The sequence below is a fragment of the Plectropomus leopardus genome, chromosome 9 (genome assembly GCF_026936395.1).
Source record: "Plectropomus leopardus strain MGB_pleo_1.0 chromosome 9, ASM2693639v1, whole genome shotgun sequence".
NCBI lineage: Eukaryota > Metazoa > Chordata > Actinopteri > Perciformes > Serranidae > Plectropomus > Plectropomus leopardus.
In genome coordinates this window covers 35,087,890-35,110,077 of record NC_142184.1, presented here as the reverse complement: position 1 = coordinate 35,110,077, position 22,188 = coordinate 35,087,890, and the positions used below count along the sequence as shown (strand labels likewise).

The 22,188-nt window shown below is 37.2% G+C and overlaps 1 protein-coding gene across 3 annotated transcripts; it reads right to left on the bottom strand.

Annotated features, from left to right (window-relative positions):
- Positions 1-1,129: 1,129 nt before the first annotated feature.
- On the bottom strand, positions 1,130-22,149 carry tbc1d22b (TBC1 domain family, member 22B). 3 transcript variants are annotated; one of them, XM_042491884.2, is made up of 14 exons: positions 21,875-22,149; positions 16,302-16,358; positions 15,729-15,918; positions 15,466-15,634; positions 12,249-12,416; positions 12,005-12,075; positions 11,563-11,691; positions 11,356-11,421; positions 8,194-8,308; positions 6,958-7,064; positions 6,799-6,874; positions 6,428-6,555; positions 6,163-6,258; positions 1,130-3,901 (listed from the first exon to the last, which is right to left on the bottom strand). In XM_042491884.2, exons 1-14 carry the CDS (start codon positions 21,928-21,930, stop codon positions 3,773-3,775), a joined length of 1,557 nt encoding a protein of 518 aa, XP_042347818.1. In that variant the 5' UTR covers positions 21,931-22,149; the 3' UTR covers positions 1,130-3,772. The 3 variants fall into 3 exon arrangements, with proteins under 3 accessions (XP_042347818.1, XP_042347817.1, XP_042347819.1); XM_042491883.2 differs by having other exon boundaries at positions 15,466-15,637; positions 21,875-22,148; XM_042491885.2 differs by lacking the exon at positions 16,302-16,358 and having other exon boundaries at positions 15,466-15,637; positions 21,875-22,147.
- Positions 22,150-22,188: the final 39 nt, after the last annotated feature.

Sequence of the window (22,188 nt, the reverse complement as noted above, 5' to 3'; positions counted from 1 at the left end):
ATGTATACACAAGAATACACCAGAAATGTTAAAATTAAAATAAAACTAGGAAATTCTGGGATGCTTTTCAGTATTGGATCACTTGTAATAACCAAAAATATTCCAATTCTAACATAAAAATCTAAGGTTTGGTCTAACTAAAAGACAAGAATAATAAGAATAAGAATAATTTTAACTTTAAATATTTCATGAACAAATGTTTAAAAAGAAAAAACTTCCTATATTTTTTGCATATATAAATGAGATAATAACATGCAAAATATATACAAAATATTTTAAGATCCCTATTTATCTTTATGAATATCTATGCACCGCAATTCCTAATTGATCACATGCTGTTCATTTCAATATGATTTTTTGTCCTGTCATGTCGGTGTTATATTTATAAGGTATTTGTTTTGCTATTGATCACTCTGCTTGTGCTTGCTGTTGACAATGTATGTATATTGAGTTACCAAATTTGCTGCTATTAGCAGTGCAATACATGAAAACAGTGACATCATCTGATCAATCAATCAGACTTCATTTGTATAGCACTTTTCATACAGACTGTAACACAAAGTGCTTCACACAGTAACCCCCTAACGCTAACACTACCATAAGTGAGGAAACATCAGAGGCAGAATAAACCTATGAATAGAAAGAAAAAATACATAAATAAACAGGTAAATAAGTAGGTTAAATAATAGTATTAACAAAAGATAAGCATGTAAAATACTGAAACTGTACATTAGAGGTAAATGATAAGATAATATATCCAAATGATAAAATGGTATGTTAAGTAGTAAAACTGTGAAACATTAAAATGTATTAAAAAACAAAACAAAATTAAATTAAATACGATAAAAACCAAGCTAAAAAGGTAGGTCTTGAGTCTGCTTTTAAAAATATCAACCCCCCTCTGTGGCCCTCAGGCAGGCTGCTCCATAAATGTAGATGTGATTACGACATTAATTCCTCCCTTCACACAAGCAAAAATACCAAAATGAAGAATAAGAACCCTTTCATATAAACCAAAGTTAATATACAGCAGGTGTACTGTCATTATTTATTATTTCTATATGTAAGGCTGAAGCCCTGACTACTAAAACACACTGCATTGGCCTAATAAACAGCAGGAACAACTCTGAAACAAATCAACACGTTTTTATTCTGTCAGCCTTTATCAACATGTTTTTTTTTTTTTGAGGATAAAATGACCTTTAGATAAAAACAGCATGGATAGTGAACAATCAGTTGGCGCACCTCAATAAAAACAAAACTGAACAAAAAAAAATCTACTTTAAGGCTAAAAGGCATACATTCAACAACATTCACAAAACATTCAGAATGTTTCTGACAGGTAAAACAAGGCTGATGAACACAAAATTACAGGTGGCTTAACAAAAAACTGGCAATGAATGAACCATAAATAAGTTTACGACAGCGTTAGATTTTTCCAAAAATAAAAACAATCTATTTCAATTAATTAAAGTACCATGGTATCTTTAGAAGCACTTCACTGAATATAATGCCATAAAGTACCTTAAACCTCAGGCTGTGGCTGAACTGCCACATTTCATAGGGACTGAATAATTCCTGAATGTAAATTAAGACTCATGCTAACTATTTAAGATGTTACGCCATTCTTTTTTTGTTGTTTTTTTAAGTCTATTTTACCAGGGTAACAGCCAGGAATTTAGCGCACAGTAAATCCATATTTAAACATTGCTACAGCCTAACAAAGCTTCAGAATGACCAAAGCAAAACCCTTTAAAACACATCTAATGTTAGAGAAATCAAAGTGTCAAAGGCCTATGATTGTCATATCATTCACACATACTCTGTGTTATAATTATCACTGGTAATGATGAAGGTAGATGAGTCGTAACACACATATTCACCGCCCCAAATTGCAGTTACAAATACACATTTTGTGGATAATGTCACTGTGAAAGGTCACGGCTACCAGAGCAACCTAACCTGAACCTTAGACAAATATAAAATACAAGCATTAATGATGAAGCAATTATCCATGTTACACTTTAAAAGACAGAAGAACATTTCAAATGCTCATAACAAAGGCATTGTCATGTATCGTGAGCTGCACTGTGTCCACAGGACTGTCTCAAGTAGGATGGTGTGACTAAATGCCCTTCAGTACCCAACAAGCATTGAAAAGGCATTTCCTATATTTAAAAAAAAACTTTGTGAAATTATCCTAAACTGAGGAAATCGAACATGATTAACTACTTGTATGCATATGCAGTTTTTACACTAACCACAGGTATCTAATTAGATACTTCATACATTATTATTCCATCATTTACTCCCATTTTTATACATTAAGAAATGAGTAAGAAAAGTTTCAAATCAACAGTCTTGGGCCAAAACAGACCAGCCGTTACTGATCTCATTCTGTGCCAGTTATGGAAGTGTTACTATGTGCCACAATCTCTGACTACAATTGTATTTTAATTGTCAAAAATACAATAAAATTAAAATTTATGCCAGTCAGTTACAAAATTAACCCTTTGAAACCTGGGGCGTAATCACTTTTCTTGTGCTGCTTTCAGACGCCTTTCACATGTGTTTAAACCTTTGAGCCCAGAGAAAACTGGTGTGATTTCTTTCAAAAAACAAAACAAAACAAAAAAAGAAAACTTGGTAAGAAATGTTCCAAAAATTGCATGAAATTAGTAGATTTAGAAAATTATTATTAAAAAGCTAGGGGAAAAAAAAAAAATCAAGCAATTTTTTGTACTTTTTACTACTTTGTTGCTTTTTTGGGGGGATCATCTCTTCTTTCATTGCTCATTGCCTTCTTCCCATGTTTTTGAAAAAAATGAAGCCAATTATTTTGGGTTTCAAAGGGTTAAATAATGACAAACAAACAAGGGAAAGCTACATTAACCAGAAGGTCTGTATTGTTTCTGGTCTATTTGGAGGCAGAAAATTTTAAATATTACCACTATTAATGTCTCATAGTGATCTCAAATGCTGATTTATAATGACCAGGGTAAACTGATACCAAATCAGTTCCTCCACTTTTAAGCCAAAACACAACCTGAAGTAAAACACAGTACCTAATATTTGCTACTCTTAGGAGTAATGCCTAACACAATCCAAAATATCAGTACTGGCTACCGATCAAACTGACTCACTGAAGTCCAAAATAAGGACTTTTATGAACTGATTGTACAGTGCAAATTTGGTAATCCTGAACCAATTCCGTAAGTCTCTTCACACATTGGGTAAGGGCTCCATCTTATTTATAACAGTGTCAGACTAAATAAATTTTATAAGAGAAAATAAAATATATTAGTTGCCTGGTTTACATCTAACATGTTTCCCTTGTAAAATCAACGCATATTTTCAAAAAAATAGAATCTATAGATGCCACCTTTCACTAAAAGGATAATCTCACGAACATCATCCCTTTATATTACAGCATGGTCCTCTGTGTGTACATTTCACTTAGGAGACAATTAATGTTGCATGAACAAAAACTGTAGAAGTAAACCAAAGTGGCATAGCTATGGTTATTCATACTGTAACAGTCCGTTGATACGGTGCAGTACGTTGACTGCAAGTAGTCTTTAATATTCACTGAGCTCTATGGGTGCACCATAAACCCAAATCCAGTGTGACATTCACTGGACTTCAGTTTCACAGGATAAGTTTTGTGGCGTCGGCCTCTTCTGGGTCACCTCAAAGACATCACGTGGTGTCTGGAGTGTCTCAGGAGCTGTGCGTCCATTCAGTCACAGTCTGCAGCACTGTGCGCTGTGCTTTATCTCTTGTAGTGGCTGGGAGCGTCTGCGAACATGTACTTCAGTCTATAAGCTTCAGCCAGCAGGAGACCCACTTCTTCGTTACCCCAGTGGATTGTGGGAAGGTTCTGCAGTAGCATAAGAAGGCCCTGAAAAGCAACAGAAATGTGCCTTTAGATACTGACACCATTTTGGAAAGCAGAAGTAAATAATGATTGCATTTCACCAAAAAATACAATATATGTGTAAAAAATTATGTCGGAGAAAGTGGAATTAGGTGTGCATGCATACTGAAGGTGTTGAGATGAATTGTTTCACTGATGCAAAAGATGCGCTGCAATGTGGACGTGGATGATTATGCATCGATGCAGAGACAGCACATAATTGATTATATCCACGTAACATTGTTTCGTGTTTTTCCAGCCGCAGCTGGACAATAAAGTTTTATAGTTCAAGAGAACTTCCTGGTAGCAACCCTCACCGTGTGGTACAAATACATCCATGGTGTGCTAGCAAAATTGCATTGAATTGTGGGAGAACGGAGCTAGCTGACTGCTTGTATTTATTGATGAAAAAATAGCCATGTGCATTAATATAGAAAACTGACAATGCAATGCTTCGTGATGCATCGAGGAATCGAATTGAATCGAATTGTTAATGTGATAATCGTAATCGAATCGAAAGACCAGTGAAGACCCACAGCCCACATGCGCACTCACACATATAATTTACTACAACCAGCATGGAAGCAAAGGAAGGCTGTAATCGCCACTGAATATTGTTTGTAAAATATTTTACTTTGATAAATCTATCTGCATTTAAGGCTACAACTAATGATAATTTTCATCATCAATTCATCTGCAGATAATTGCCTCGATTAAACATTTAGTCTACGGAATTTCAGAGAGTAGTGAAAAATGATCATCACAATTTCCTAAAGCCAAAGTGGATGTCTTTTTTTGTCCAACCAAAAACCCAGGAAACATTCAATTTACTATCATAAAAGACTGACCATAGCACACTAAAATGCTCACAATGACAACTAGAAAATGCATTTCCTGCAGAAAATGTGTGTGAATGCTGACAGCTGAAAGCATTGCTGAAAACAAAGAAGTGAATGAACAGAAATGCCTAAAAAATCTGAAAGCTTAAATACTAGACTCCACAGCTGAAAAACCTGCAAGCTAAAATGTCAAACTAGCAGAACTGGAAGCTGAACTGCATTATGTAAAGAAGTTAAGACAATTGAAATGGTGAATAAACTGGAAGCTAAACTGTAATATGCTCAAAACAGGAAGTTGAAATCAGTTAACTCAAAAGGTTAAAAGAAGTAATGCTTTGTACTGTAAAAAGCATACAAGGTAAAAAAAAGTTCAATACAAGAGTAGATGTCCGTTCAAAATCATAATGTGTTGATTTTAAATGATTTTCTTTTTCTGAAATAAATGATGAATGAAAAATATTTGGAAGAAGTATAGTATAGAAGAAGTATAGTTAAAAGTATAGTTTCATTTGCTGAAATAAAAAAAATTATAGTATAAGTATAGTTTCTTTGTGAACTGCTAAACATGTAAAGTCTGTAGATAAAAGTATAAAGAGTAGTAATGTAATTATTATATTATCATTATTATTATTAAGTGATATATTTAAGATTTTCTTGATTCACGGTAAGTATTGACATTTTGGAAAAGCTTTAAATTTGATCATATTACCATCTAGGGTCTTTAATTTTGAAAATTCAGCATCTGCTCAATCAGCAAACACACAATGATAACATGCTTTTGTTTCACAGGTGTAATGTTCATGATGTTTACTATCTTAATTCAGCATGTTAGCATGCTAACATTTGCTAATTTGAGGCTGATGCAAACATCATCAGTTCTGCAGGTATTTTGTCATGTATTGGACAAATGCATTTTTTGACCTGATGATAAATGTTAGGGGTTCACCAAAGTTATTACAATTCAATGGAACTGCCATTTTCATGAAATATCAAGTTGCATTTCATGTTAAAATGATCACACTTACAAAGAAATATCTGGCCAACAACAGGATCAACACTGATTATATGCGCTAATTGTATGTACTTACATTTTTTGATTTTTGTTATTTTAGATCCTTAATGTTTCCATGAATTTATCTGTTTAATTTTTTCTTGTTGCTATGTGTAATTGTATTGCTCACACTACTTCGATTTAGGTATTAGTTTAGCATTCAGATTATTAGATTATTTTCTTCATGTTGTTTGTTTTTAAGATATACAATCCTTGAACTGACAGTAAACAATGTTGTTTTTTTTGTTGCTTCCATTTACAGTAAGTCTTGTTACCATCTGTCGGTACCTCGATCAAAATGTTATAGTTACTTTCTAAGCTACGTGTAGATGACTTTAAAGACAACAGACTGGTACCTGAAAGTCAACCATGGAGAGGATTTCTTTGCGCCATTCAATGAGAAAAGCAGAGCAGACGTACAGGTGGAAGTGGGAGAAACCCTCCGCTTCAGCCTGTAGGAAACAATCAGCAGAGACAAGAGAAGTCAACATGCTGCTTCATGGGCCATACTTTCAGCAGTGGGAATTCTACTGCTGTTTTTCAGGCTGCAGTTTGTGCTGCTTTTGCACTGGGTTACTTTTGATTGTTCAGGTTTGTTGGGGATGTAACGCTCTGCTCTACCTGGTAGGTGTCCCAGAGACGAATAGTGCAACGAAGCGGCAGCTCCCTCATCAGCAGATTGTTCATCCAGCGGAAAGCAAACTGCAGGTACTCCACCTCGTACCTCTTAAAATGATTGTGAATGTCCTCTGGAAGCACACACATACAAACACACATGAAGAAACACACAAACACAGATGTTCACATTGTGGGTTTCCTGTTAATAGCTCATATCTGGAATCGGCTGTTCAGCCTTGTATTACTTTCTACATGTATGAGCTCACCTAGCCCAAAAGAGGAATGAGTACAGCACACTTTAGTACAAAGTACATGCAACTTAAACAATAATGTGACACACAAACTTCCTTACAGATTAACAGGAGTCCACTTACCATCTATCCTGCTGACCAGCTCCTCTAAAGCTTTCACTTTGTTCTGGATCCCAGGCTGAGCAAACGTGTAGTTGTCCTGAAAGAATACAATTTTTTAGTAAACTGGCACATTTACTCTTTCACAGAGGGGTTTACTGAGGTGTATGTGTGTAGCCAGACCTGTATTCCATCCAGCAGCTTGCTCATGCACCAGAAGCTGTCAGCTTCGATGTTTCTCTGGGTGTCCAGAGGCAGCGCTGCCACCTCAAAGTTCTCCACATCCTCCGCTGAAACAACAAACAACACTGAATCAAATAGAAATGGCCTGACTCACACAGACGACTCTCTGCCTCTGCTGCCCTCTGCTGAGGTTAATCAAAAAATGCTTATGATCTTGGACATGGTAATAACTACAGCTGCCCTCTAATAGTCGGTGACTCGAATCATCAGGCAAGAAGACCCAGAGTCGACCTGCATTTTGTCAGTTGAATCACTGCATTTTGTTGCAGTGACACAGGCACTGCCGCCCCCTAATAAATAAAGAACAGTCCCACAACACCGGCACCAAAGCTAAGCGAAACACATTTTAGCCACCTAAAAAAAAAATCAGTATCAGTGTAGGTGTACCATATATTTGAATACTGTCTCCTCTTTACCACAGCAGCTGATGTAGGCAGCGGTAGAGCAGCAGCTCCACTGTTCAGTGGAGTAAAATGGCAGTTTTCTCAGTGGAGTCTGGTGTTTCTGATATAAGGGCTTTAAATTCCCGTCGGTGAGGGCTTTCTTACAACAAGGAAAAGCAGTAAAAATATTCCAAATATAACATATAGTTAAACTGATATTGATTTTTTAGGTGGCTTTAAACTAATCAAAGAAGGCAGAGTTTGCTCAGTGCCGTTTGATTATATGTATATGACGTGGCGGTTTTCTACCCAAGAGTTAGTGTAAACAAATAACTATGATTCTGATTTGTAATTTATCACAGACTGTATAAATATAGACTTATTTTAACTAGCTGAAAGAGGGCATATTTCCACCTGCCAAGGCGGAGTCGGACAAACTTTTGTTAATAAATGGATTTTCCCCTGGTGCTTGTATACTGACACAAAGAGAGTACGGTAGTCCAATTAAATGACCTAATCGAGCTATAACCATAGCTCGATTAAACTGTACATGTGAACGTACTGACTAACAGGGCAGATGAGTGAATCATCTATTTGTAGGTAAGGTGTACTAAAGAATCAGTAATAGTGTTCTGAAATCTGATTCAGGGACTGCCCCAGCAATAACACTGTACAAGTAAATAAAACTGAAAAAATAAAGACACTGCAAACCAGTAACAAAGTTTGACACAAGTTATTTGGCCCAGTTTGAATATAACAGGGCTCTACGTAGGAAATTCAACCCGTAACTTACTAACAAACTCCGAGAGGAAGACGACAAAGAAGGGTGTGACCAGATCATTGATTCCCTGGACGTAACCGCTGGCTGGGTGACGGATGGCCCAGATAAAGAGAATACGCTCAAACACCTGAGGAAAGAAAGACAACAACAAAATGCTTTTATTATTTTGTTTACTAGATTTAGTTCTAGATTTACTGCAGTTTCCTGTATTTTTAATGACTGAAAACTTACTTCACTTAAAAAGAATGTAGCTTAGAAAACTACATTTCCCATAATGCAACACATGGCATCTTGTCTGGTAAAGGCCGGCATCTTTCAAAGTCCATGTGGCCAGCTTGTGTTATAAAGTCTCAAGTCCAGTTTGAGACAGACCCGATGATGTCATCAGGTATATTTTCTCAGACTTTAAAAAGCTCCCTTTGGAACCACTAAGACATTTACACCACGGTTTCCACAGGCTGAGTAATACACCTCATGACAAGTAAACTGACACTGATGTTCAAAATCATTTAGCTTTATGAAAACAAATTTTGTGGTCGATACAGAAACAGTAACTGTTGCATTTACACTCATTATTTTGTCTTTTATGAATGTAGGATGTGCTGTACTGTGGAGTAAAGTCAAACTCTTCACCATTTATCTATATGTACATTGATGTAACATATATGTACTCAATAAGATGAATGTTTTTAAAGTCATTCTTGCACTCCTGCATGACCGCTGTATGAATTGCACATTTTCTTTCTCGTTGCTGCTTGTGCGTTCTTGAGGAAAATACCATCACAAACTCTATTTTGATGAGAATTCCTAACGATTCAGTGCCAATATTTTTGCTGGTCATCAAAATGACACAATAACTGAAAGTAAATGATTAACATATGGTGGGCTGTTACGGTCTGATAAAGTTACAGTGTGATGCATTACCTAATTTGTAAGAGTTATGTCATTCTGTATACAATGTGAGGTTTTAAGGTCAGAATTACTGCACAAAATGTAGTGTTAGTTGCTTTGCAAATGGAAACCCTGCAAAAACTGAGCCAAGCCACCGTCAAAAAACTTGTGGTTGTGAGCATTAGCTTGAGAGCTATTACATGTGTGCAATGTATTATACTTAGGGCTGGAGATAGTGGGCAATATGGTGGAAATCAATGTCTCGTCATTCATATCAATATTTACTGTACAGTATATATAAACAAAATAAAAACTGATATTCAGAGCAATAATCTGTGTTTTGCTGCTGTGAGTTTTTCAAAGTCAGAATAATATCATAACAAGAACATTGACAGCTGAAAGCCTATTTATTTAGTCTGGCTTTTAATTAATGTAATTCTTGAAATTATTTTATATATAATGTAATTCTTGTAATTCTTTCTTTTTTACTATTCTTACTAGTCTTACTAATCTTTTTGATTGTCTAATCTTGATGTCTTTTTTTTGTGTTGCATCGTTTTGTCAAGCACTGCATCCCTTATAAGAAAAGTGCTCTATAAATAAATTAGTATTATTACTCTCATTAGTATTAAGTAATCTGAAGTTGATTATGTTGAAGATTAATAAAGAATTATTACACTGCTCAAATTAGTCTGTGATTAAACTCAGTCACAGGTTTCTAGTTAACCTGGACACAAATCCTTTTGACAGCAAAGATCCTCTGATATGTAGCAATATGATCCAGGTTGTTCCTTGGTGGCTGGTGAATACTCTGCCACAGTTTGAACACAATACTATTCAGGTTCAGGACTTATATTAACACCTGAATGTGTTTAAAGTCGTTAATCCAAACAGGAGTGTCATTCATTCATTCATTTTCCGTAACCGCTTGTCCTCGTAAGGGTCGCGAGGGGGCTGGAGCCAATCCCAGCCAATCCCCCAGTCATTGGGCGGAAGGCGGGGTACACCCTGGACAGGTCGCCAGACTATTGCAGGGCTGACACACATAAGACAGACAACCTTTCACACTCACAGTCACACCTGAGGGCAATTTAGAGTCACAATCAACCTGACCTGGACTTTGGACCTGAACTTTGGAACTTTATTTTAAAAAAAGGCAATGAGGGCTATACCGATACTGAGATGTAATAAGAGAGGTAAAGTATTCTACACACACATATGAAGGGAGGGAAAATGATGGCCAAATAGTTGGCCAACCAATGGCCCGTTTATAGCCACAGTCTGCATCCGGTAAGTCAGACTGGTCTTTTTCAGGATGGAGGTTTCCAGTCAGCTGATTGGTCAGTGGACAGGCTGTTTACCTGCACAGAAGCAGGCTACCCATGCTGCATCCAAGTTACCATGGTGCCAAATTAAACCTGAGCCAGCTGACTAACTCACTCATCTCACTTCATGTTACAGGCTTCTGGTTTTACTGTGATGGATGAACCAAAACAAAGTTGACACAAAAAGTGGGTTTCTGCCTTGGTTTAAAGAGACTGGTTATGTTGTTGCTGTGCTGCTGTCTGTGGCTGCACCTATGTCGTGGGTCTTGGCTGCACTGATACCGTGATCCTGCTCAATGCCAACTTTTACTGCAATTATTGTTAGTAATGCCTCCGCTATTAATATACACATGACTGTAACCACCATTTACAATTTTTGCATGTAACATAACATGCTATCATAATTGTATTTATTATGTTTATGTCTATTATGATTGTTATGATGATGTTATGTTTTTGTTACCATTATTGTTGCTGTGCACTTCTCCCCTTCTCCCCCTCTCCCTCCCTCTCTCCCTCTCTTTCTCTCTTTCTTATATACCATTTTTTCATCTATTGTAATTCAATTGTTTTTAATGACATCTATTGCACGTCTGTCCGTCCTGGAGGAGGGATCCCTCTTCAGTCACTCTGAGGTTTCTAGCATTTTTTTCCTTGTTATGGGGTTTTTTGAGGGGGAGTTTTTCCTTAGCCAATGTGAGGGTCTAAAGACAGAGGGATGTCATATGCTGTAAAGCTCTCTGAGGCAAACTGTAATTTGTGATAATGGGCTTCATAAAGAAAATTGACTTGACTTGATTGACTTGAAATAGTGAGCAAATGCCTTTCCAGTGTTGTGTCAGTCACAAACGACACAGGACCCATCTATCAATAAAGTACACACAAAAAAGTCACCCACATGCACTTTGGATGAACTACTGTTTGTAATTGCACTGCTCTTCAACAGATCAGATCTTACCTCTTGTACTACGGGCTGCTGGAACAAGGGAATCAGAGGGTTGGTTCTCGGAATATCAATGTGGATCTGACAGGAGGAAACATGATTATGATGTTACTCAGGGTAGTGAAAACGCATACCATGCTTGTATGAAAGGTTTGGTTTTTTTAGACTAATGACTAGTAACGGTCTGATAGCTTTTTTTCCATTTGTTCAGTTTAGCTGTACCTGTCTGTACGTGTCTTTGTAGTGCTCGTCTGTTCTGGAGTGGTAATACTGCTCTATGAAGCCAAAGTATTCTTCTCGTTTCCTTTTTAGCACCAGCTCTCTGCGCTCCTTGTTGGCCGGCAGGTAGCCCTATCAGAGAGAGAAAATATAGAAAAGAGAGTGCAAGTGAGGAGAAGCTTTTTTATTTTTTGATGACGTGAACGGTTTCAGAGGAACAGAACTGGCCAGCCATTTGAGATAAGAGAAAAGAGAGGAGATAAGGTTCCCTGTAAGGATAAGGCTTCTCACATTATGTGAGCATTTTCTACAAAGGAGAATTCAACTGGCTACACAGAAACTACAAAATGCATCCTGGACACTTTAACTTTGAAACTAAGTGCTCTGCAAAAAGGATAAAGAGCAAAACATGTGACATTACAAAAGTGAAGGTCATGAGACTTACAGAGAGAAGTCTCCATGTGATTGGCCGGACTTCTCTTGGTATGCCCGACCAGCTGTGCTTCCGCAGTTCCTCTGTAACCATGCAGAGCGAGATATAAACAGACATTATCAACACTGTAGAGAAGCACAGCAGAGATCAACACACAGAGACAGACAGCAGTCAGCTGAGCGCAGTGTTAGCCTGGAGCCCATAATTACTCCATATCTCTACACTAAAGAAGTGTGTTTCTGTGTTGTTCTCCTACCTAAGTCAGTGTTAGGACTAGCCAGCAGCTGCTTAAATTTGTCCAGCCGGCTCTTCTCCCGCACCGTCATCGGCGGCGCCCCCGATGCATTCTGGTCTGACATGCGGGCCACCAGTGGAATGATGGGACGAACAGGGAGAGACTGCTGTTTCTGCAGTGTGGAGTGGACTGTAGAGAGCCACACAAGAAAAAAACAAACAAATAAAAAATGTATTGTAGACTTTACAACCAGTTTGATAAAAATAAGAAGAAACCCACAACAGAAAAAACTTGAAAACCCTCCATGAATGACATGACCAGTGTTGCCAGATGTACGATTATCATCATATTTGTAGGATAATTTTGCCCTCTGTACAATGTACGATCAATAATTCAAAATTGCTGTAATGTACAATAATACAATAATAATCTGACCATTGTGACACTTACAATAAGCACAGTTTAGTTCATACGTCTCATTTTGTCTAATTTCCTGGCTCCTAAATCTGTATTTATGCATCACTTCTCACACGATTTCCTTATAGCCAACCACATCCATCAGCATGCTGGAAAAAAACAGCTACTGCCTTAAAGAGAAACAGCTTGTCTCTAAGGCAGTGGGTATGGGTAGATTTGTAGATGTGTCAAAAACTTGTTTAAATACTTATTTACTTGAGTTATATGTTTAACCTATTCGTTCTCGTGATTGTGACTGGCGTGCAAAAATTTTTCTCAAAATACGATAATTCTGAGCATCTGATACGATAGTTTAACATTTCCAATCTGGCAACACTTGACATGACAAGACATGGCTCAAAAATGATCACATTATCAAATATCAAGAAATTGAAGAAGAGGAAAGAAAAGAAGAGGTTACAAGAAAATCTCTTGAAAAAAGGCAACAAAAAAAAGAAAAAAAACAAAAACTAACAAGAAAATGACCTGAAAGAACTGATGAAAATTAAAAAAACATAAATGTATACCTTTTTGTTATGTGACAAAATGTTTAATACATAATTATAATAATTGTAAATATTGTTTTATGAACATTTTTTCTTTCATATTTTTTTGATAATCTTCTAATAATTCTCCCCACTTTGTAAAAACAAATTATTCTCACAATTTGTGAGATCCTAATCAGCTCTGACTAGATCGACAGATAAATCATCAGTGATCTATTTAATTAATATATTTCAAGCAGACTCCCCCCACACCCTACATTTTTTATTTATATTTAATTTTTTTTTTAAGTGTGTATATGAGTTCAATTTGCCTGACTTTAAAATTATATTGTCCTTCCTCTTGGCTTGTGAAATAGGACAACCAAATAAAAAACAAATACCCTAATCAATAAAACAGCACGTGAAATGCTTTCTAGGATTTTTTTTTTTTTAAAGTGACTTAAAATATGTTAGTTAGTTACTTTGCCTGTAGCCTCGAGGCCCTGATGGCACAAAGTTAATGGAGGACTTGTGAGCAGCCAGAATATTTCAAAGCCAGGTGACTTCTGAGATGTTTAAACTGTGAGTCAGCTAGATTGATGAATAGCTGAAAACACTGCTGAAGGATCTGAGGAAACACACTGACTCACAGAGGATTGGGCCAACAGAATCGAGGACAGCTGAAACCTGTTTCCTTTGATATTTTGGGATTATACAGCATGTCCAAATGTTCGTCCAATTATCTGCTGCATGCTTTCAGCTCATGCACCAGTGTGATGCTTTTTATCTTATAGCTGGAGATAATTGTGCTGTTTATTTTAGCAGCATCCTGTTTCATAACCACACAGTTTCATACAGATACAGATAGGAATCTTACAGCGCAAACACAGGCGCGTTCTGTTGACCAGCAGCAAAGCAGGGGGCTCAGGACATACAGTGTTATTACAGTTTTTGCATCACTTCACTGGCTTCCCATAGCATTGAGGATTGATTCTAAAATTCTTTTACTTATTTTTAAAGCACTACATGTTTTCTTACCTATCTGACTGCGTGTCTGAATATGTTCTGAAACGATTTCTCAGGTCCTCTGGTGCTGGCCTGCTTAATGTACCAAAAATGAATTACAAAAAGAATGGTGGAAAAGTGTTCTGTTTTTATCCACCAGTGGCCTGGAACACACTGCCCGTACAAAAAAGAGGAGTAACTTCGGTAGATGGTTTCAAGAAGCAGCTCAAGACCCATTTCTATGATCTTGATTTTATTTCATTCCACCTTCTATTCTTTTTTATATCATATTATGGTCTATATGATAATATATATAATAATAATATATAATATAATATAATATTATAATTATATATAATATATATAATATATATATGTATTATATTTTTTTTAAACTTGTTTTATGTTTTTTATCTGCTTTACGGTTTGGACTTTTGTTGTTTAATATCTCTTTAATTTGTTTCCACCTTTGGCATGTCTACAACTTATTTCCAGAGTAATGGTATCCATGTGCTGTATAATGATTTTATTCTATTTTTTTACATGTATTTGTTTTTATATTTAGAAATATATATCTATATATTGTTAGGTTTTAATTTTTAGCACTCTTGCATGTAAAGCACTTTGAACTGCATTTTATGTATGGAAGGTGCCATACAAATAATGATAATAATAATAATAATAATAATAATAATAATAATAATAATAATAATAATAATACATTAATTAAACATTAATAATAATAATCTATTTTTTCTTTTTACCTATACATGTTTCAAGAAATCTAGAAATTGTTTGCACCGAAGCATTTTTTTCCAAGTTGCTCATTGCCTTTTCCCACATATTTGTGAAAGAAATCGCACCACTTTGCAAAGGGTTCAAAAGCACGAGTTAAGTGATGTCGATCCAGGTTTCAAAGGGTTAATGGAGAGTAGCTCTTGTTCACAAATATTCTTCCCAATCCATTGAAATAACATATTGGAATTCTTAATTTAGGTGGTGTTCCCCTTTAAAGACCATAATTTCACACTGTTAGTGAACAGTGCTAGTGTTTATGTTGAGTTGAATAGTGCACATATAGCATTAAGAGCATTTGAAGAATCATTTTCAGGACTGCAAAGTGTTGTGCCAAGCACAAGCTACAGGCCTGATATAATCCCAGTATCCCCCTCTGCAGAGGGAAGTGACGTTCCCCTGACACAGTCTGTAATTAGCTTCACTATGAATCACCTGATAAGCTGCTCAGTGGCTTTTAATGCCAAATGTACTTCTGCAGCATATTACCCACGTACCTGAAGACGCATTGAGGTGGGCGTCGCTACTTGACTTGACAACCTTGCCGTTGACATGTTCGCACTCTGCGTCCTCCTCCTGCACATCCTGGAAGTTTTGAGCTTCCATACTGGGAGCTGCCAATCTGTGTGAAACTCCAGTGTCTGTGTCTGCAGCCTGATTGTGCTGCTGCTGAGTGGAAATACACAAAAATATACCTTTTAATTTCAAACAAACTCAATGCCCAAAACTGCTCAGGGATAATGATGTCTCATAGCGATACCTGGTTCTGTGAGGACGTAGAGTGGAGACCTGATGGTAGGGATAAAGTTGGAGCGGGGAGCCCGAGGAAATCCTCGTCCTCCTCTTCGTCGATGTCCCATGCATCATTGGTGCTGCGGGCAAACTCGTGGAAGCTAGAGGCCTTTTTAGACTTGAGATTGTTGAACTTGGGCTTTGTGTCTTTGGGATATCTGCAGAGGGACAGATCGAGACATCAAACAGACAGGAAAAGAGAGAAAAAGAAAGAAAAGTAAAGAATTGAAAGGTCTCACTCATGATGATGTTGGTATGGAATATACACAGAAATTTAGGAGATGATATCGCCAAAAATACGGACAAAAAACAAACAAGCATTAGCGAAAGTAAATAGTGAAAGTATTTCAAACAGACTGAACAATGTAAATGTCAACATTGGGTCACACTGGTACAGCACTAAAGCATGCAATCCACAAATTTTCAAGCACTTGAAGCATGTGCTGCAAATCAGGTTTAAAAATCACACAAATAACACAAAATAAAATCCATCCACGAGGGTACCATGACGCCATGCAGTCCAGTTGGGTTCAGCACTTACGTGCGTCGCAATCGAGGGTCGAGAGGTGGATGCTGTGCTCCATAAACTGGTTGTACGCTGCAGAAGATGACATGTGAAATGCTGTCACCTCTGTGCAGAAAAACACTTGTGGCTTTCCAGTCTTTGACCAAGCTAACGCTAAAAGTCAGAAAGTCTGTTTTCGTCCCAACCTAAACATATTTTTGTCTTGTTTCCTAGTTGCAGTAAGTTGCTCAGTTCCTTTAAAATCAGTTCAAGAACACAGTGAAGAATGAGGGATCACAGAGGAGACGCTAAAAAGACACTTTGGCCCATGATGCACTTGTGCAAATATGGTTGTCAGACACAGTGTGCCCAATAATACTCCAAGAAAAGAAGGTGAATAGTGTGTGTATCTGACCCCAGGTGGGGACAGGTGCACAACAAAAACAACATAGAAAAAGAAAGGAGAGATTGTCTAAAATTTGCTAACTCCTTCCCTCTGCAAGGTCGTTGTTAGTCAAACATCCATGTGGACAAAAAGCAAGCTATATATACAGTAGATCTGCAATGCATTATCAACTAATCTGTTGATAAAAACACACTACTACTACTACTACTAATAATAATAAATAACTTAATTTATACAGCACCTTTAAAAACAGCGTGTACAAAGTGCTTTGACAAACAAAGTGAAGCAGAGGCAATAAAGACCAGAGGCAATATAACAACAGAGGCCAAACAATCTTGCTGAACAAAGGCCAGACAAGAATTAAGGTAGAATTAAGAAGAACAAGAGATTAGAGGCAGAAACATGTTAGAAAAATACAGTAACAAAGTAAAGGTAGTAAACAGAATATATTATTATTATTGATAATAATAAGACAAAATAAGCAGAACATTAAAAGATAAATTAAAAGACAAATAAAGAAGTTATTTGTTAACTATTAAATAATTTGCCAGCTAATATCATAATCATTTAATTGGTTTGAGTTCTTTTTTTAAAGGACAAAATTCTTTAATTCCAGCCATTTAAATGTAAATACTTTCTGATTCATTTCCTCTTCTATGACAGTAAACTAAACAGTTCCACCAGTAAAGACCAGAGACTGAGCTCTGGTGGTGCGTAAAATGAGTATAACAGAAAGAAGAGCGCCTGACTTTAAGGCGGTATCAAAAAACATAACTTTAGGGTTTCTAACTACCCTGGAATACTGTTTCTTAGCCCAGGTCTAATAGTTATTCTGCAGCCTGTGTGAGGATGGCTGAGAGACTTGCACTTATGGGTGAAGGCAAACTGGGTATAGCTCCCAGATATGTGGTTTCCTGCTGCAAGAGTGATTATATCTGACATTAGACATGGAGCAGACATATCAGCTATAATTATGATCATTATATTTATAATCATCATAACTGCATTTTTAAAAAGATGTCATAGGTACATAATCAAATTTTTAAGCCCCTTTTCCAGTTTTTTTTTTTTTTTACCTTTTATTTTAATAATTTTCTTGTACTTTTTTAAAAACTAATTTAGAAATCATGCCACTTTGCTCTCTGACATGGGGCAGACATATAAGCTATTAACAGAAGATCCCTTCGATTGACAGAACGCTAAAAGATCCCTGAACAATCCCTGAAATCAAAGTGAGAATGTGTTTTAGTTTGGGATGGGTGTCAGTGATGTGCCAATGTTTTTGGGTGACTTTGCAAGGCTTGAAATCCAACGGGGAGTGTTCTGTGTCAGCAAATTCAGCATCACATTCTGTTTTGACAGATGACGACCCGCTGCTTCCTTTTTATTAAATAACACTTGCGCTGCCTCGTTTCGATTGTGCTGTTTGGAGTGTGTATACTGGACAGAACTGGTGGACAGCTTGCATAGCCCCTGTGTTCTCCACCACCCTGCGGTGGGCATTATGTTCAGCGGATGTGAGAATCTTCTTTCTCAGCTCAGCTTCTTTCCAACTCTCTGCTGACCCAAAGCAGACACAGTCAAGAGTCACAGGATGGGATCAGGGCCACAGCCACAATTGCCAACAACACTAGTTCCCTTATCTCTTTTCCTTTATAGAGAGCCAAGAGCAGCAGCCTCCTCCAACCCATTCAAACATTTAAGCTTTCCTAAAAAGAACCATTTACTGGACTAACTAATGCATGCTCAAAAGCTTACTTGAGTTAGAATCGTTACAAAGTGTGGGATCTGAGGCAAGCAGGCATATCTGTATCTGTGTTAACAGCACAAACCAGATATTGGTTACAGACTTTTAAACAAATTATTTGCCCATAATACATACATTTATTTTTCAGTTTTTGTTCAATGTTACTAGGAGACCAAAATGCTATTCATTGAAGACTGCTCTCTTTTCTGTGAACAGATATGGGACAAAAGCATGTATAGAGTTCCATTTTTACATTTTTACAAATACATTTTCAAAACTTTTCTACATTACTCTGTTTCCAGGACTTCTTTTAGTGGCTTAACCCTTTGAAATCTGGAGCAACATCACTTTTCTCATGCTGCTTTCAGAAAAGTATTTAAACCTTTGAACTCTAGGCAAATTGGTGCGATTTCTTTCAAAAAGATGGGACAAAAAGGCAATAAGCAACTTGGCATGAAATGTTCCACAAACTGCAGGAAATTAGTAGATTTTGAAAATGCTATTTAACAAGTTAGGGGAAACTTGGGAGGAAAGACAGGAGAAGATAGGGAAAACTGTATGATCTGTATGATTTGAAATTATGTTCCATTTTTAAAAAATATATTTGTGAGCACTTTTTCTTTCTTTCTTTTTTTCAAATAATTTTCCTGTTAATTTTCGTGCACTTTTTTTTAAAACTTACTTTTTGTTAATTTTTGTGTAATTTCCTTTGTTGCTCATTGCCTTCTTCCCATGTTTTTGAAAGAAATCAAGCCAGTTTGCTCAAGTTTCCTAAGGTTGATAATTATTTATGTTTCTTTCACCAGATTGGTGTTCTTACACTAAATCTAATAGTTTACCCAAAATGCTGCTGTCATTGTGGGTGAAAATTCCCAGGTCATATTTTGACTACTATCCCAGAATGATAACCACTTTATTTCAAGTAGCTCAGACGCTTTTGTGTGAATGTCACAAAGCAACAAATATGACTTCAGTATGTTGACTCTGTCAAACTGTGGCATCTCACGCCTGAGCCTAAATGATATCAGCCAAATTCATGTGATTTGCATGAATAAACTGACAGTAAACCTGGTGGCTGAGCACTGGGTCTGCTGATTATCTGGTAGTGCCAGAGTGTCTCGTTTATCAGCCTTCGACTTGTTTTTATCAGGAGCGGCTCAAGGACAGGCGGTAAGACTAGCTGCTTGCTTTCCTGCTCAACATATGTTTGTGTTTGGGTTTCCAGCCTTCCACCCACCACCGTTTGAAAAAGATCAGTGTGTGTGACAAAAAGAGCAACGCCCTCTCCTTAGAGATCCTCTCCTCAAAGATTTCCTAAACACACTGCCCTGTTATCCCCCCTCCTGCTCCACCCTCCCTGCCGGGCACATGCATGGAGCCAGGGCAGGTCATAGTCATAAAGACACACAGTTCAATACAGACGAGCATGAATAGGTCCTGTCTTATCAGTGAGGTCTGATGAGTTTGCACTTTCCACAAGAGGGCAGGGTGAGGAGAATATAAGAAAAGAGAATACCTGCAGGTCCTCAGAGCCCACTATATAACATTACCATTAATGCCAATTGAGTAAGCGCTACAGGCTGGAACTAGCCCAGCACTCTGGCCTAAATTAAAGCAATGGTCCACATGATTCCTCCCAATTCAGGAACGTAATTCTGTTTTGTCCATAACACATCACATAATCTTTACTTTGTAATAACATGCTTCAGTTAGCTTCGGATTCACAGCTTCGGATTCAGCAGTTAAGTGGAGAGAGAGAGAGAGAGAGAGGGAAAAGTAACTTACATACTTAGTGACCAATCCTCTGCTTTTTGCAGCTCTTTTTGTTAAATTATGTAAGACATTTAAGGTAAAGCCCCGACACTATCTGAAATCCATTTTCACATTTGAAGTAGCTTTATTCCATTTGTGAAAATGCAAGAAAAGGAAGTTTTCACTGCTTTTTTATACATGTTGACCACATTAGACCAGGTTTAGATAAAAAAACACTATGTTAAGACAGGTCAAATCTGGACTTGATTATCCCAAAGAGGCTAAATATTATTTAAAACAAACTTTCAGATTTGTGAAACCTATATTCTATTTGTGAAAATACAAAAAAGTTTTCACTGCTATTTTTCCACGCTGACCACATTAAACCAGGTTCAAATCAAAAGCTATTATAATATAACAGGTCAAATCTGAACTTACTGCTTTTTTGTTTTTTTGTTGACCATTTGACCACTTCCAGATAAACATCCATAACACTAGGACAGGTCAAACCTGAACCAGATTATCCCAGAGAAATATTAAATATACTATACTAAATATTTTTTAAAACACAGCTTCAGATCTGTGAAACCAATATCAATGTGTGAAAATGCAAAAGGAGAAGATTTCACTGCTTTTATGACATGTTGACCATATTGGACCAGGTCCAGGTCAAAACCCACTACATAAGAAAAGGTTGGATCTGGACTTGATTAACCCAGATATTAAAAAATATGATTTAAACCACACTTCCCGATTTGTGAAACCTATATTCGTGTTAATTCGTATTTGTGGAAAAAAACAACAACAACAAAAAAAAAAACATATATATATATATATATATATATATATATATATATTATATCTAGACCTAGACTATTGTGGTCAACGTGGATATCCACGTTGACCACAATAGTCTAGGTCTAGATCAAAAACCACTATACTAGGTAATGATCGTTCCCTCTGTAAACCAAACAAGAACTATGACCAGGCAAATCAGTTGCTGTGGGTGAGTTGTTGGTCAACTCATCATCAGTAAAACTCCCACAATAAGAGGATGTCTTTCATTTAACTTCCTCCTTTTTAACTCATCTAGAGAAAAAAAATTGAGATCAAAGATTACAGGTTGATCCTCATTAAGACAATGCAGTTTTTCCCCCACTGTCATCTCTCTCAATATCCAGCCTGTATTGGGTGTCAGCCGCTCTCAGCACAGACTGAGAAAGCATATGGCGGGCGGTGCTCGGACTGAGCCAGCTGACAGCTTCACTCTGAGCGGCAGAAACCGCAGAGAAGAAAGAGATGGAGGTCTGTCTTTCTCAGCTTGAGGCTATTGTACACACACACACACACACACACACCGAGAGCAGACAGTGGGGAGGGCTGAAAAGTCCTCAAGTGAATGAATGTACACACACCACTACAATATGGTGATCTTACGACTCTTCTTAAGGCACTTACGGTGATATATTAAACGTTAAAGTCAGCTTAAGAGCCCAATTTTAAGCTAGTATTTCTAAATACGTCACAGTTTATCAAGCTATATCAGGGCACTGTTACATTAACCTATATTTTATTCGCCCATTTGTTTGTGTACTGAGTGTTAGTGTTTTTTCAGACATATTTGACAGTAACACTATCCGTGTGAAACATACTAAAGGAATGTAGTTCGTTTGGTAACGTTAACAGAGAGTTACAGTAACCCACCTTCCGGGAACCTTTGCGTTTCTCCTCCAAAAATTGATCCTGTTCTCGGTGGCCATACTCGGATAACACAACCCCCCTCAGACCGACACCGTCACCGGCTCCTCGCGCGGACAAACCATAGGGAAACTGTTTCTGCGTTTCACTGCCACCAACACAGTCCCTTTCTGCTCCTTCTGGTCTGTCTCTTCATGAGTTTAAACTGCCGGTAAATGTTGATATTTAGCTTTTAAATGCGATGATGTCTGATACGGAGCACTGGAAGCCGCCATCTTGGAGCACAGTGAGCAGAGCGCGTGATTGGCGGGGCAGGCGAA